The 15,925-nt window shown below is 34.4% G+C and overlaps 1 protein-coding gene and 1 long non-coding RNA gene across 13 annotated transcripts; one reads left to right on the top strand and one right to left on the bottom strand.

Annotated features, from left to right (window-relative positions):
- Window positions 1-897: 897 nt before the first annotated feature.
- On the bottom strand, window positions 898-1,380 carry LOC147482279 (uncharacterized). The gene has a single exon (XM_086579262.1). The coding sequence runs from the start codon at window positions 1,378-1,380 to the stop codon at window positions 898-900; it is 483 nt and encodes a 160-aa protein (XP_086435388.1).
- Window positions 1,381-4,863: 3,483 nt separating this feature from the next.
- Window positions 4,864-15,191, top strand: LOC147482278 (uncharacterized). Of its 12 annotated transcripts, XR_015204783.1 has the most exons (8): window positions 4,868-5,037; window positions 5,123-5,255; window positions 5,722-5,749; window positions 5,847-6,085; window positions 6,207-6,288; window positions 6,607-6,676; window positions 8,129-8,244; window positions 8,513-10,741. It is a non-coding gene; the product is annotated as an uncharacterized LOC147482278 (long non-coding RNA). The 12 variants fall into 12 exon arrangements; XR_015204782.1 differs by lacking the exon at window positions 5,722-5,749 and having other exon boundaries at window positions 4,872-5,037; window positions 5,123-5,199; XR_015204778.1 differs by having other exon boundaries at window positions 4,864-5,037; window positions 5,123-6,085.
- The last annotated feature ends 734 nt before the right edge of the window (window positions 15,192-15,925 follow it).

Below are 15,925 nucleotides of genomic sequence, written 5' to 3'. Positions count from 1 at the left end.
GTCATAAGCTTTCCTTAGATCAATCTTTGATGCACATCTTAGGGGACCAGAATCTCTATGATAATTATGCAAGAGTTCATGTGACAACAATATATTATTCTGGATGCTTCTTCAAGCTATAAAAGCAGATTAATTGAGAGATATCACCTGGGGTATGGAAGCCTTCATTCTGTTTGTAATTATCTTTGTGATGCTCTTGTATACAACACTGCAACAAGCAATAGGCCTATAATCACTCAGGGAGGCAGGTGTCTTCACCTTTGGTACTAGTGTAATGCATGTAGCATTGATTTCCTGAAGCATCATGCCTGATCGGAAGAAATTTCTTATAGCTTTCACAAAGTCATCCTCGACTATTTTCCAAGTGGCTTTAAAGAATAGTGATGTAAACCCATCCCCCCCCCCCCCCCCGGGGGCTTTCTCATTATCAATGATTGATAGGCACTCTGTAATCTCATCTCTTGTTACTTCCTTAATTAATGCTTGTCCTTGCTCTATTCCAATCTGCGGCATCTGTATGTTCGAGTACATAGTGAAGTCCAGCTCCTCTAGATGGTCTGGGCAGTACAAATCCTTGTAGAACTCCACACACTCTTCCCCAATTTTATTCACATCATCCAACTGCTTTCCCCTTCTATCCTTAACACATTTTATTTTATTAACTCCTCTTCTAGCCCTCACTAAGTTAATGAAATAGCTTGTATTGTTGTCCCCCAACACAATTTCATCATCTCTAGACTTTTTCTTGTGGAAAGACTTTTCTGCGATTGATTCCTTAACATAGCTTCTGATTGTACTCCTCTCCTTTTGAATTAATACTATATTCATGGGCCAGGTCTATTTGTAGTGTTCTTTGTACCTCCTCTAGCTCTTTCCTTGTCTCTAGTAATCGTTCATTCACATTGCCCACCTTCCTTTGTTCCATTTTATGAGCTCTTCTTTTACATGCTTTAGTCTCTTCATGAACATATACATTGGGTTCCCAACAACTGATGTCTGCCACGCCTCCTTGACCACTTCCATGAACCCTTCTTCATATATCCAGAAGTTAAAAAACCTGAATGAGCGTTTACTCTGACCTTTTTGATGACTTGAGTGTACCACCATAGATGAGTGGTCAGATGTTGCCCCTGGACTGTAAAACTCTACCTCAAATTCGGTATACTTATTCAACCATTCTACATTCACCATGACTCTATCCAACTTCCTCCATTTCCTATTCTCTTGTTTGTTACTCCATGTCAACATGTCTCCTTTGTACTTTAAGTCAACTAATCCAGCAGTGTTAGTACAAAGAAGTAATTCTTGGAAATGGTGTGGCCTTGTTGGCTTCCCTCCTACTCTCTCCTGTGAATTCAGTATCGAGTTATAATCCCCCATTACTATCCAAGGTCCTTGTATAGTACATGATAAGTCCATTAGTTTGTTCCATAACTCTCTCCTGATCCATCCCTTTGTGCTACCATACACCATTGTTACCACAAAAGCATCCCCACTTAGTAGAGTAACAGTCATCATAATACATTGCATCTCCTTCTTTATGTCGCTCACTACACATTCTCTGCTATTCCAACATACCCATATTCTTCCTAGATCACTATGCTCATAATTATGCACAACTTCCCATCCCAGACATATTCTATTCATCACAAAATTCACATTCTTCTGTTTTACTTTCATTTCCACTGGCCCTATAACACTTAGATTGGTCTTCCTGATCAATTCTCTTATTTCAGCCTGTTTAAATCTCTGATTCAACCCCCTTATGTTCCAACACCCTAAATTTGTCATCATTTGGTACTTCTTTTAGGATTAGAGTGGTTGTACTTGGCAGCCACTTTGTTGGATTTCCCATAGTTTGGAATCTGAGTAGTCTTACTCACATTCGCTATCCATTATGTTCCTTGTTTCCTTGTGCTTGTTTCACCTCTATCCCTATTCTGACCAGTTGTACTTATCTCATTTATGTTTTTTCCTTTGTTATGCCCTTCCTTCTCTTTCTCTACGGCTACTTCTCCATCTTGCACTACTACCGCATTGTGTGTCAGAACCTCTTGTATTGCTTTTGGTCTGCAAGTGTTTCTCTTTTTTGGCGTCTGCCATTCCTCCTCTTTGTCTTTTTCATTCACCTCCTCTATTGCTTGTGCTACCTCTAGTGGATGTGCTCATTGTGCTGCCTCTATCCTTGGTATTTCTCCTTCCTCACTGACATGTTCTTCTTGCTCCTTCTCTCCACTTACTTCACTCTGGCTTTGTGGTTTCTTTTTTATCCAAACTGATGTTTGAACCTCATTCTTTTGTGGTTTCTTTGGGCAGCTACTGTCATTGTGCCTAAACACTTCACAATGCATACATTTGGGTGGCTTCTAGTTATATTCCACCCTTAATTACCTTGTATGCTCTCTTCTGGTCCAACACACACGTTATGTCTCGCTGATATTCACAATGTGTATTCACTTCCACACATATTCGTGCATAACTAGTTCTCGTCATATCTTCTGTGGGTTTGTCAGTGAATAAGGGGACTCCAATAGCACTTGCTAAAACCCTTCTTGTTCCATAGTTCCATCGGAAACTTTTTCAGAATTACCTAAATAGGTATTGTTTTGATATCATCTGCTTCCACAAATAACTTCCAAGGCCTTACCACAAACAGTTGGCTCGCAATTTGAAAATATCTTATATCCAGCACCATGTTTCTATCTTCTTCATTCCTGAACTCAAAGGAATGCATGTTCTCTCCATATGTCCTCATCTCAAACTCACTCTTCACCTTCCAGGTTCTTGTTACTACATCCTTTACAAATGAAAATCCAAGTTTCCAACCAACAAATGTACCCACAATCAGATGCTCAAACTTCTTGTGCACATTTCCATACTCTTTAGAGTCGAAATGGACAACAGGTTTACCTTCAACCATGTCTGGTTGATAAAACTCCAGGCTTTGCTGTCCAACTGATTTCCTTCCCAAGATTTTCGCCCATGAGCTCTTCTTACCTTGTTGTTCCTTTCGTGTTTCTCCACTTTGTTGAGAAGTTCTTGTAGCATGGATTGTTCCAACTCCTTTCACGATATCATTCTTTTCAGCACTTTCTTTTTCAGATCCTAAATTTTCGGATCTTGAATTTAATTAGGGTTTGCGCCTCCACGTTTCCTTGAGTTATTCCACTCGAACATTAAGATTTTGTGTTTATGGATTCTTACCCGCACTTGAAAGTATCTCAGTGTTGATTGCTTCATCCTCCTCCTCTTGCTGTACTAAAAGTTCCTTGTGAATCTTGACCATTCTTCGTTGCAACAGTCTCTCCAGTGAGCCTTTCCCATTAACCCTCTCAAACCCAGTTTGTAATCTCTCAGTTTCCTCATCCTCATCATTATTTGGAGTCTTGTTTGGTGTTCTAGGATTCCCGCTCTCATTCTCTCTTGTTTTTTCTTTTTCCATCTTTTTCTGTGTCAAAAAATGAAAATACCCTTAGTGTAAAAATCGCTCACTAAAGGCCACCATTAACAACTAATGCTACTACTTGACATATAATCATAGTCACAAAAATCTTAATTTTTTTCTAAAAAATGTGGAAAGTCTTTGAATTGATTGGTTACCGAATTTCTAAACGAATAAACAGTAAAAATGATAAAAGTGTAAAAGTCTCCTAATTTTCAATGTTTACCGATTTTTTCCAATTTTCTTTTTATGATGGATAGTTTTCTATTAATTTATTTTAATATTTTATTTTTTAAATTGTAAGTATTTGTAGGATATCGAAAGATATAACAAGACTTTACATATATATTTGCAAATTTTGAATTTAATATATGCTCGAAATAACCCTGACATAATGCACAATCACACACTGCATGCTATTCTATATTTTAATTATTTATAACTTTTCTGATTTTTTAAATGAATTAACGATTTTATCATAGCCGAATTTATGCCAAATTTTGAATTTGTGCATATGCATAGAATGGCTTCATAGGAGTGTTAATTAATTAGGCCGTACAACTCAAAAGCTTGAGCTATTAAGGTGCTAAATGCCAATTATTTAACCAGGATCTTAACATTCCACCACGTTTACAAGGGCGAGTTTCTCTTCGGCTCCAAGATTTGAATATTAGACATGGGGTTGCTCGGTAAGGTACTAAGGTGAAATTGAACTAATAAAAAGTGCAAAAGTACAAGCTAAGAAGATAAACAAACTGCACAACCCAGCATGCAATTAAACTGAAGCAAAAATACTACTCCAATTTTGGTTATGTATAACCACAGCCATTTTGGTATTTAGAATTCATCTACATTCCTTTCCATTTCTATTTAACACCGCACATTGTATATATGTATAATGTCTAATTTGTACCAACAACCATTTTGGTGCTACATTGTACACACACAGCTAAGTTAAACATAGTCACTCTTACGCTAAGTCCAATGGTTTTGTGTGCTATCCCACTGTAGTACAAGGATAGTGTTAGCATGATGGTTTGAAGAAAATATTCAAATTTCGCCTCTTCCAATGGCATGTAGCCCAAATCAAACAAATATTACCAAACACCACTCCTAGTGGCGTGCAAACACTTTTTACCTGCCATTTGTAGTGGCGTGCCATCAAAATATATTCTACCCGCCTTTCAAAGTGGCGTATAGACCATACGCCATTCCGCTAAAACACGCGCTATATATAAGTAAATTAATAGCAATAGCGTTAATGGATTGGTGTTTTCACTGTTTTGGCACATTATGGGATCACGATTTTCGCTATATTTGGTGGGATGACGCACCAATAGACTTGGCTTAAATTCACATTCCTTCGTATTCCTTCCGTTTATTTCCACGTAAAGTTCTTTTTGACCTTAGCTATTTGAGCCTGTATATACTGCCTAGATCACAGTTCAGAGTTCAGAGTTCAAACTTCAAACTTCAGTCTGGTCTGATGGTTAAAGGGCAGCATTTACCTTTTACTGAAAATTGGAACTGAGAGATCTTTATGACCCGATCTTTAATGAGTCAATCAAATGACATAAGAGACCCACGTGGCTAAGGTATGATTGACCAACTTGATATATTGATGTTTGTGATCATCACCTCTCTTTAATTGGGCTTTATATATACCCCCACATCCCACAGTTTCTCACGGTATGAGCTCATTTTTGAACTCTTGGCACTTCGGTGGGCGTGTGTCAGATCTTAGCCGGAAATTTGAGGTCCAGGCTGTTTTCTTCCCACCATCCTTTTTCCATTTTTACCTTTTAATAATTAGGTACATTTATATTTTCCTATATATTTCTTGATCTTATTTACTTTCATTCATTTTACAAATGATGAGTTTATAAGTTCATTCTAAGATATTTGATATTGGTTTTCTTACTTTAGTCTAAGGATAAATTAATTTATTACAAATCCGTAATAAATTATATACATGTGGAGCAGATTGAAGCGGCTACAAATTGTGCTGCCAGTCCTTTCTGAATAGCGAATCCAATGTTTTTTTTTTTTTTTCACCTACTTCGATTAGAAACATATCTGAAGTTTGATTTTTTTTTTAAATAAAATAGTCATAGGTGATTAGGTTTTATATGAATTTTTGAGTGAATTTGAGGAAAGAAAAATACAGAATTTTTTTTTTATTATATTTGGTTTTCAATGTCCAGAAGCCATTTAATTATCTTCTAATTCCAGTCACTTCATTTCTTTATGCTCTAACCACTTGCAACACGCCACATCAGAAAACACTCGTGCTCATGTTTGGGGAAGGTTTTGTGCATGAATCTTCTTCTTATAGTTCTTCTGTTCTTCCTTTCTTCTTCCACCATATTTCCTCTCACTTTTCTTTTTCCTATTTTTTTTTCAGAAATCAGTTATTAGTTTTTGTAGCTTATGAAGTTGAAGTCTTTGGTTTGCATGGACCGGTGACAGTTGCTCTTTGCAGATGTAGCATCTTCAAGATTCACATGCAAATGGATGATGGTGATTAAATTATCTCTACTCATGTTTTTGATTTGAGAATCTTGATGATGCTGCATCAGCAATATACAACTTATGTGGTCAACTACAAGTGATTTTATGGTGCTATCTTTGTATTCCAACAAGGTCAGTGTTCTTTGATCCTCAACTTTTCCATATTTGGGAAATAATTTGAAAGATGATTAGTTATTTGCTATTTTACTTATTTGAGTTATTCTTTGATTCTATGCATATGTGGGGGACCTAGATATGTGTTAATAAAAGAAACTGACAGGTCCTTGAAGCTTTTAAGATCTGAAGTGCAATTTTTAGCAAAACAATGGAAAAAGGTGAGAAATTTGAAATCTTTTGTTTCACATTCGTATTGAGTAGATCGATAACATACTGTTGGTCTCTCTTGATATCAACCTAAGTTTTTATCTGTCTTCCTTTTTTATTTAACTTATTTTGTAAGGTATTTTCCAAACTTCTATGTGTGTGCGTGGGTGTGTGGGTGTGCTAGAGGAGTGGATTTTTGAAAGAGACTTGTTGATTAATTTTCTCTCTAGGAACTTTTGTTTGGTAAATTTCTTTCTAGGAACTTGCATATAGCATGCTATAACACATTAAACATCTGTCAAATTAAACGGTTTTGTGCTTTGCTTCAGCTTTAATCACAATCCAACGTTCAAGTTGGTGGACCAAGCTATAGTGTGATAGCCGCTAGACATCTTGCAAGTTGGTACTCCTTTCAAAACTTCTCAACCTTCCTCTCCCTTCCCCTCTCTCTATCACACACTGCACAGACTGACATTTTACTTTCCAATTTCCATATCCCTAATAATGACAACGAAAAAAGATCTTTAAGTTTATTTTCAGAATCAAGCTACAGTTCAAATGATTTTCACAGTTTACAGCAAGCTAGTTACAAAAATCATCTAGAGGGTGTGGCATTGATACAAATGGCCGGTATTAGAATTTAAGTTGGCTTCCTATAACTCGCAATGTATTATGTTTTCACAGTTTAATTTGTATCTGTCATGGCTTCTCCAAGTGACTTCATATATATGATCCATACAACCCCACCCCACCCCCTGACACTCAACATGCACACAGACTGACATTGTAATTGAACAAAGTCGATAGTATTTTGTTGGAAGTTACTTCTACACTTGAAAACATCATATTCATTTCTCAGTGTCCTAGGCATTACATATTATTGGATCTTATTGACAGTGATACAAGTGTAGATCCAATGTTACCATGAGCTTTATGTTAGGGAAGAGGTTTTATGATCAACATTGATATAGCTCTATCAGAGAGATTGCAATGTATAAAGCTTCTATGCCTTCCAAAAAAAAAAAGAGCTTCTATGTCATGTCATATGATAAACAGTAATTGCAAAAATCGATGAAAGTAGCCTTTAATAATAAAAAATCGATCGAGCTTTGTGCTGCGTTTACCCTTAAATTCCGCTTCAAATTGCTTGTTATATATACTATTAATTAACCTTTATTTAGGCCATGCCATGATAATTTCAGAATTCTATTTAATTGATCAAAGATTCGGAACATCACATCGGTACAATGAGGAATTATGATATATCTCCACCTGAAATAAAATAAGTCACGCTGTCCACATTGTTGTTGTTTTGATTCTTGAATGGTATTCTTTATTCAAATAATTATTTCAAATTTGTTGAGATAATAGATAACTTGTCATACTCAAACTAATCATATAACAGAATAGCCTCCCATTTGTTGGCATTACAAAGTAAAACAAGAAGAAAATGTCATGGACTCGACAGTAAGCGAAAAGAACGGGCTATTAAGAATATTTCACTTACACAAAGCAACAAAATGCAGTTGGTACTGGATAAATTAAAGCATGTTCTTGAAGAATAAAGATTGGCGCTTGCCTAAAATTTCATCGAACTCACTTGCACGAAGAAAAGATATCTTAAAGAGTTAAAGCTAGGAATCTGAAAATATGCCATGAAGAGTTTTAACAAATTCCATTTGCTCTAAAACGTTAACACAATTTTCATGTGCCCGACCAAGCTAGTCTTGAAACCTATATGAGGTAGCCTTTATAGTTGATTTATTGGGATCAATGAACTTTCCAAGAACTTAGCATCTCTAACAGGTACCGTCTCTACTTTCTCATTTATTGGTAATCACTATGTTTCAGTTTTCGTTGGAAGAAGAATATTCCCAAGCCAGGTCATGTGTTGAAGTTAATGACAAAAGCGGCTTTGTCAATTGACAAATATTGGAAGGATGGACAATGACAACTTTTCCCAACAGGTACCATTGAGGCTTGAATCTATATATATTTCTTATTAGGAGACTCATTTTTTCTTTCCTACAAGTTCAATTAGAATTTAGTGAAAGGTGCAATAGAAAATAAAAAGATAAGAAAAGGAAACAAATAATATTCACACAAACAAATATGTCGTATAAGCAGTTGATTTACATCCAGTTATCTAACAGGCGAATAATTTAACGTACTAATCAATTATGGACGACTCATTCTAGTCATCTTACACCTTAATTACTTTGGCTTAAACAACAGGCTGATATACCTTGGAGATGTTACACATGTATTAGTCATCTATCGTATGCGGATGATCTAATAATTTTCAGCAAGACGAGTTTGGTGGAAGCAGTTAATATGAAACGCATTGTGGACTTGTGTTCTGTAAGGCATCTGGGCAAGAGGTCAATGTGGGGGAAATCAAGTGTTTTTTTTAACAGTAATGTCCATCATAGACACCAAAAGATGTTAACAAAAATTTGGGAAATTAAGAAGTTCGATGAGAGGAAAAAGTATTTGGGGGTGCCTCTACTTCTCACTTGGAAAAAGAATGAGAATTTTGATTATCTAGTGGAAAGTTTACAAAAGGAAGGTGATTGGGTGGAAGGCCAAAATCCTATCTCAAGCAGCTAGAACAACACTAGTCAAGACTGTAGGGCAAGTTGTTCCTATTTAGGCAATGAGCACTTATCTACTGTTGAATAAAATTACATATAAATTAGATCAGTTGAACATGAACTTTTGGTGGAATGGGACCTTAGATTTCAACACAAATCATACAATAAGTTGAGAGAAATTATATAGGTAAGTTTAACAGTGTTGGTGGATTGGGTTTCAGAAAGGCAAAAGAAATGAATCAAACTATGATCTCAAAGTATTGTTGGAGATTATTACAGAAGGAAGAGTACATCTATATGGTCGAAAACTTCTAAAAATATATAAATGGTCCGGGTTAGAGGTGGTGAATAAGAAAAAGAGTGCCTCTTGTTCTTATTTTTGGCAAGGGATTAACAAAACTATGGATGGTATGTCTGAATAGGATTCATATGGAAGGTAGGGGATGGTTCTACTATTGATATTTATATATACTCACCCTTGGTTTTCCTTTATGAATAAACTCGTGTGTCTTAAAGATTAGTACCTCCTATTTACAATTAGACCTCAATTGTATTCTTAAAGTTTTCTTCTACTTTTCCTGGAAAGACTAATGGTCTTTTTCACCAAAAAGTCATTTTCTTATATAGAGAAACTTTAAGAATACGTATGAGTGTAGTGGGATCCACTTAGGATTCTAAGTCTTATTTCAAAAAGGTCAAGTCCTTGTCATACAATTATTTGTACTTGATATACTAAAACATTTTTAATATATCTTTTTAACCCATTAACAAATCCACATTCATAATAAGGCCCATGGAATTATCAATAAAGTCCATTTCTACCATTATTTAAATCTAAGCCCCTCCACCTCATTTGTATTTACAATTAGACCATTGAAAATTTGTTCTTCACTGTCACACCCATGTCTAATTGACCCAATGTGACATTCAACATCAATTGAGCATTAAGAAACTATTTCTTATACCGGCCGGGTTTGAGCTCAATTAGTTATATCACAAATTCCTAATACATAGCTCCGTAGAGTGGTGGATCCTTTATTAGAATTTGTGATTCAATACGTACATCATACATTCATTACCTAAAATGTTAAGTCTAGTATATGAATAGACATTACTTTTTAACGTCCCAAAGTAATAAATTTGAGACATAATGAATTTTTACAATTCTTCAAGTCTAGGGAATAATTGGTAGAGTGAGATTTGCACACTAACCTTAACAACGAATTTATAGTGTGTTCTCATTTCGATCATCTTAGTGTCAATAATGTGACTACGCCAATATACAAACTTAGAGTCATACTCAAATGATTGAGATATCATCATCCTATCATATAATATTTATGTATATTACAGTTGTATAAATGAAGCATCCGACTTCACCCCTAACTGTGAGCATTATAGGTAAATAAATACAATCAAATCTCCCGCACATGACTCTTCATATGCTTGATTGTTATAATTCTATAACCTATATGGAATTTATGGTTTTATTATATGATATTAATTCACACATATGCATAATAATAAGATTCGTGTATTTAATTAAACAACATCATGTATAAACAATAAATGTTCATTGGCTTTGTAAAAACCAAATATCCCAATAGTGGCAACTCTATAAAGGTCAAAGTGAATAGAATCTGGGTTAGCTCAATCTAAGCCGTATTGCACCTGTCCACACATCCACCCTTGGTGCCCATGTGTCATAGTTATGTCTTTTGTCCAGTGAATAAAAGGACTACAAAAGAGTAATGCTACGGGACAGCTACTGTCACTCATATTTGTGACAGCCCAATAAAGGTATGCCACGTTGCATGGACGAAACAGGCAGCTCTTTCATCCGGTCTAGTAAAAGATAAAAAATGAAAAATAATTAATAATTAAAATAAAATAAATAGAGGAAAAGGTTTCTCTTTGTTTTCTCTGTCCTCGTCCTTCTCGATGAAAATCTCTTTAGCGATTTTGCGCGCCATGGTTAAATTTGAAGTTTAAGAAGCTATTTTTCTAACTTTCTAATCAACCTCTCACCTTTCCTCCCATTCAGTTGATTGAAATGTTAGTAGTATTTGTGAACATTTATCAAGTTTGTTTTTAACCTGAAGTTTGGAGTCAGATAGAACTAGAGAAAATCATAAATGGGGAGATCACATTGATTTGTTAAACTTTTGGTGGTATCAGGGGCGGCTCAAGACAATTGGGGGCCCTAAGCAAAATTCAAATGGTCAATGAATACAAAAAGTTTTTGGTTGGAGAAGGGCGAGAGAAACGTTGGAGAAAAGCGAGGGAAAACAAAGGGTTTGTTTAGAACTAACGTCATTTCTAGTTTCCAATGTAAAGCGTTTAACCGTTAAAAGAGTGGGTTGAAAACAATGTAGGCTGAATTATATTGGGGCCCAGGGCCGGCTCATCTATGTAGCAAAATAAGCAACGGCTTAGGGCCCCAAAGCTCAAGGGGCCCCCAATATATTCCAGTCCAGTCCACTATCGGTAAGAGAAAAAAAAAACGTTTTTACATTGGAAAAAAAAAAAAAAAAACGGTATACAGACAACAGACCCTTCGTTTCTCTTGCCTTCAGCTTCTCCACCATTTCCTACGCCTTCAATTCTCAAGCAAAAATAATGCACGCCTCCATCACTAATCAACGTTCTTCTTCATCTCTTTATAAAACCAACAATACACTCTTACCTCTATCATCTTCTTTTTGCTTTCTTTGGTTTTATAATCCCTCATTCTTTCTGACTCTCTATATCCTTCTTCTTCTCTCTATTTTCAAGAAAGATAAAAGAAAAGAAAAGGTTGGTGTCTTTTTTTACTTTAATTGTTAAATTGTTATATTCTAAATTCTAATTTAATTCCACTCAAACTCATTTTTTTTTTTTTTTGATAGTGGATAGTGGTTTTAACAGGTATAATTGGACTAGTTGCTTACTTGCTTAGCCAAAGTGATTGTCGCGGTCTCGTGGATTGTCTACTTTTTTACCCTATACTTCAAACGCGACTTCGCCTATCAATTAAGCTTCGTCTCACGGTGATTGTTTCCATTTTATTTTATTTTTTGGTATGTTATGTGACTATGTGAGGACTTATTGCTTATTGCTTGCTGCTTGCATATTATTTTACTGTTTTGACATGAACCGAAAGTATAAATCCGGTAATAAAAAACGTCAAGAAAAGAGAAAAGTAGATGAGGCGATTGAATCTCAAAGAGGAGCTATTTTTAAATTTATAAAAAACTATAAACAAAGTGAATCGGTTAGTTCAAGTGATAATTTAGTAAATGAACAACGACCAACCAATAGAAGTGGATAATAATGAAAATATAGAACACATTGATACTGATCCTAATGTAAATTTTGCTCCTAGTGTTTCTGTTCAAGATAACATTGAAGAAAATCAAACAAATGAAAGAAATGATAACTCAACAAAAGATTTGCTTGTTAGTATTGATGAGAACCTCAATGAACAATCCAACTCTTTAGTTCAAGATATTTATGACCACGGACAATGGGGTAAAATTGATACAAAACTAAGATATTTGTTAGTTAAGAAGGGTCCAATTAGAGTTAGTGACGTAGAATTTCCTATTGATATGAAGACAAAAAGAAAATTTTCAGCTAAATTTTATACCCAAGTAGCACCAAATGGAGAGAAGTTTGATAGAAATTGGTTAGTATATTCAAAATATTGCAATAAGGTCTTTTGTTTCAATTTGCAAGTTATTTAACTCAAATTGCACCCAATTTCAATTAAACGGTGAAGGGACCGATGATTGGCAAAATATTGGTACCAAACTTAAAAACATGAACTTTCTCTTGGTCACATTGATAATTTGACACTTTGGGATGAGTTAAGTTTAAAGATTAAATAGCAAAACAACAATTGATAAGTATATCCAAGAGCAAATTGATAGGGAAAAAGAACATTGGAGTAATGTACTACTAAGAATTATTGCTGTTGTTAAGACAATTTCTAAAAACAATATGGCATTTCGTGGAAAGAATGAGAAAATTTATGAAGCTAATAATGGTATGTTTTTGAGCTTAATTGAAATGATTGCAGAGTTTGACCCAATTATGCAAGAACATCTCCGGCGTATCAAACATGATAAATTAAAGGTTCATTATCTTAGTCACAATATACAAAATGAATTGATACAATTGTTGGCATCTGAAATAAAAAATAAAATTATTCTAAAAATTAAGGAAGCAAAATATTATTCTGTTATACTTGATTGCACTCCTGATATTAGTCACCAAGAACAAATGACTGTCATATTACGTTGTGTAGATGTTTCCTCAAGTCTCATAAGAATCGAAGAGTATTTTTTAGACTTTATAATAGTAGAAGACACGTCGGGTAAAGGACTTTTTAATGAGCTATTATGTATTTTAGAAGAATATAAATTAGATTTTAACGACATAAGATGTCAAGGGTATGATAATGGATCAAATATGAAAGGTAAAAATCAAGGCGTCCAAAAAAGATTGTTAGATATAAATCCTAGAGCATTTTACTCTCCATGTGGATGTCATAGTCTTAACTTAGTATTATGTGATATGGCGAATTCTTGTTCAAAGACAATATCATTTTTTGGAATTTTGCAACGTATTTATTGTTTGTTTTCTTCCTCTACAAAACGATGGGATATTTTATGTAAGTATTTAACTAAATATACGGTGAAGACTTTGTCACCAACACGTTGGGAAAGTCGAGTTGAGAGTGTTAAAGCATTGATTACTCGTTTTGAGAAATTAGGGATGCTCTACTTGAGCTAGCAAAAATTAGCGAGGATCCAAAACAAAGAGTGAAGCCGAAAAGTCTAGCATTGCATGATTTAGAAAATTATGAGTTTTGTTTGGAATGGTTATTTGGTATGATATATTAGCTACTGTGAATTTGGTTAGTAAGGATTTACAATCTAAAGATATGCCCATTGACATGGCTATAAATAAAATAAAAGGTCTAATCACATTTTTTAAAAAGTATAGAGAAGAAGGATTTGAAAAAGCTAAAATAGCATCCATGGATATTGCACGTCAAATGGATATAGAACCGGTATTTCGTGAAAAACGTGTAATTCGGAGAAAGAGACAATTTGATGAGAATGTTGACAATGAAGTAACTCAAACACCTGAAGAGTCATTTAGAACTATTTTTTTCTTATATATAATTGATCAAGCAATATCATCTTTTAATAATAGATTTGAACAGTTAAAAAGTTTTGAAGAAACGTTCGGATTTTTATTTGACGTGAAAAAATTGAAATCAATAGATGATGATAGGTTAAAAGAATATTGTCTTAATCTTGAAAGTTTTCTGAAACATGGAGAGAGTTGTGATTTTGATGGTACAGATTTGTTTTTAGAATTAAGACTACTAAGAGAAATTTTAGATACTAAAAATGAATCTGCAATTAAAATATTGAACTATCTAAAAAGAATACAATCTTTTCCAAATGCTTATATAGCTTATAGAATATTGTTGACAGTACCTGTAACCGTTGCTTCAGCAGAAAGGAGTTTTTCAAAACTAAAGTTAATTAAATCTTACTTAAGATCAACCATGTCACAAGAAAGATTGAGTGGATTAGCTACATTATCTATAGAAAGAGATTTTCTAGAAGAACTTAAATACAAAGATTTAATTAGTGATTTTGCAGCTCAAAAAGTAAGAAAAATGAAATTTAATTGAAGTTTGTGACATGTAAAAATTTCTTCGCATAAAAAAAAAAAAAAAAAAAAAAAAAACAAAACAAAAAACTTTTAAATCCGCCAAAGTATTTTGATAATACATTGCCGGTCCCAAGCCCGGATAAAGGATGAGGGTTTGCACTCATATGATGAAATAACATAAATAAAACAATAAGTTATAAACAATTTTTATTGGTATTAATTGTAGAAGGCCCCCTATTCGAACTTTGCTTAGGGCCCCGAATAGCCTTGAGCCGCCCCTGTTGGGGCCCATTGGATTGTGGGACCTAAGCAACTGCTTATTTGGCTATAGGATTGAGCCGGGCCTGGTTGCTATTTGGGACTTTGGATCTAAAAGATGGTTTAAGGCTTCAAGCATCTAATTATTGATTGTTGGTTGTTTTTTGTTCTTTTAGATTAAGATATATCTCCTAAGTAGCAAACCCTATCAATATTTGTCTTTCTTGTTGGCTAATGGAGAGAGAAAATCATCGAGAAATTCCTGCTTCTAGTTTCATATGATATATATTTTTTTTTTATTTTTTTTATTTATTTTAAAGTTTGGTTATTTCTGTGTATAAGAAAAAAGAGACGAAAAACCGGAAGAGAGATGGCTGTTTCATCGATGCTGTCACAAACATGGTTGACAGTAGCTGTCTCCGTAGCATTTTCGACTACCAAAGTGTCAGTTCCAATTTTTCCAAGGTACAAAAATGGCGACCAACATATTTGCTAGCTCTTCTCTTTCATTTAATTTTCTACTTTGCACGATTTTGCATGTTAATTAAATCTCCACCACTAATGAGTTTTGGTACTGCAAAAATTGAGCATTTGTTTTCAATTTTATGTCAAAACATTCAATGATTGGTTATGAAGGGGCATCTTATTGCATATCACTGTATGCAATGTAGTAAACTTAGAGAGAATCAATTATAGAAAAAATAACAAAGAGAATCATAAATCATGGGCTGTCAAGTGATGGATTTAATACGGTTTTTTGTCTCCATCAATTTCGTTAATGGTGGTAATAAGAGATTACTCATATGACCATACCCTCATTATACAGTAAATGAGTTCAATCTAAAAATAAATATGAGATTTTGAGAGAAAACTATAAAATTGAGGGGGAAAAACTCGGTTGAGTTCGACCAACTGCGAATAGAAGATGAGATAGGAGAGAATGAAGGACAATGTGGATTGCTTATCGATTTCTTCTCGGGAAAAAGTGAAAATGCAGAAAGATCAAACAAAATGAGGAGAGAGATGAGCTACTGTTGTTTTGGGTGAAGTGAATGGCTCAGCTCGACCTAGTCATGTTTCTAAAGTCTAAACAATTACTCATGGCTTGGAGCTCAGACTAATT

Source organism: Coptis chinensis, chromosome 8 (assembly GCF_015680905.1).
Source record: "Coptis chinensis isolate HL-2020 chromosome 8, ASM1568090v1, whole genome shotgun sequence".
NCBI lineage: Eukaryota > Viridiplantae > Streptophyta > Magnoliopsida > Ranunculales > Ranunculaceae > Coptis > Coptis chinensis.
This window is presented reverse-complemented; position numbering and strand designations above follow the sequence as displayed.

Bases quoted from the DNA above. Each gene is read 5' to 3' on its own strand.
- LOC147482279 (XM_086579262.1), bottom strand. From the start codon at position 1,380: ATGGGGGATTATAACTCGATACTGAATTCACAGGAGAGAGTAGGAGGG.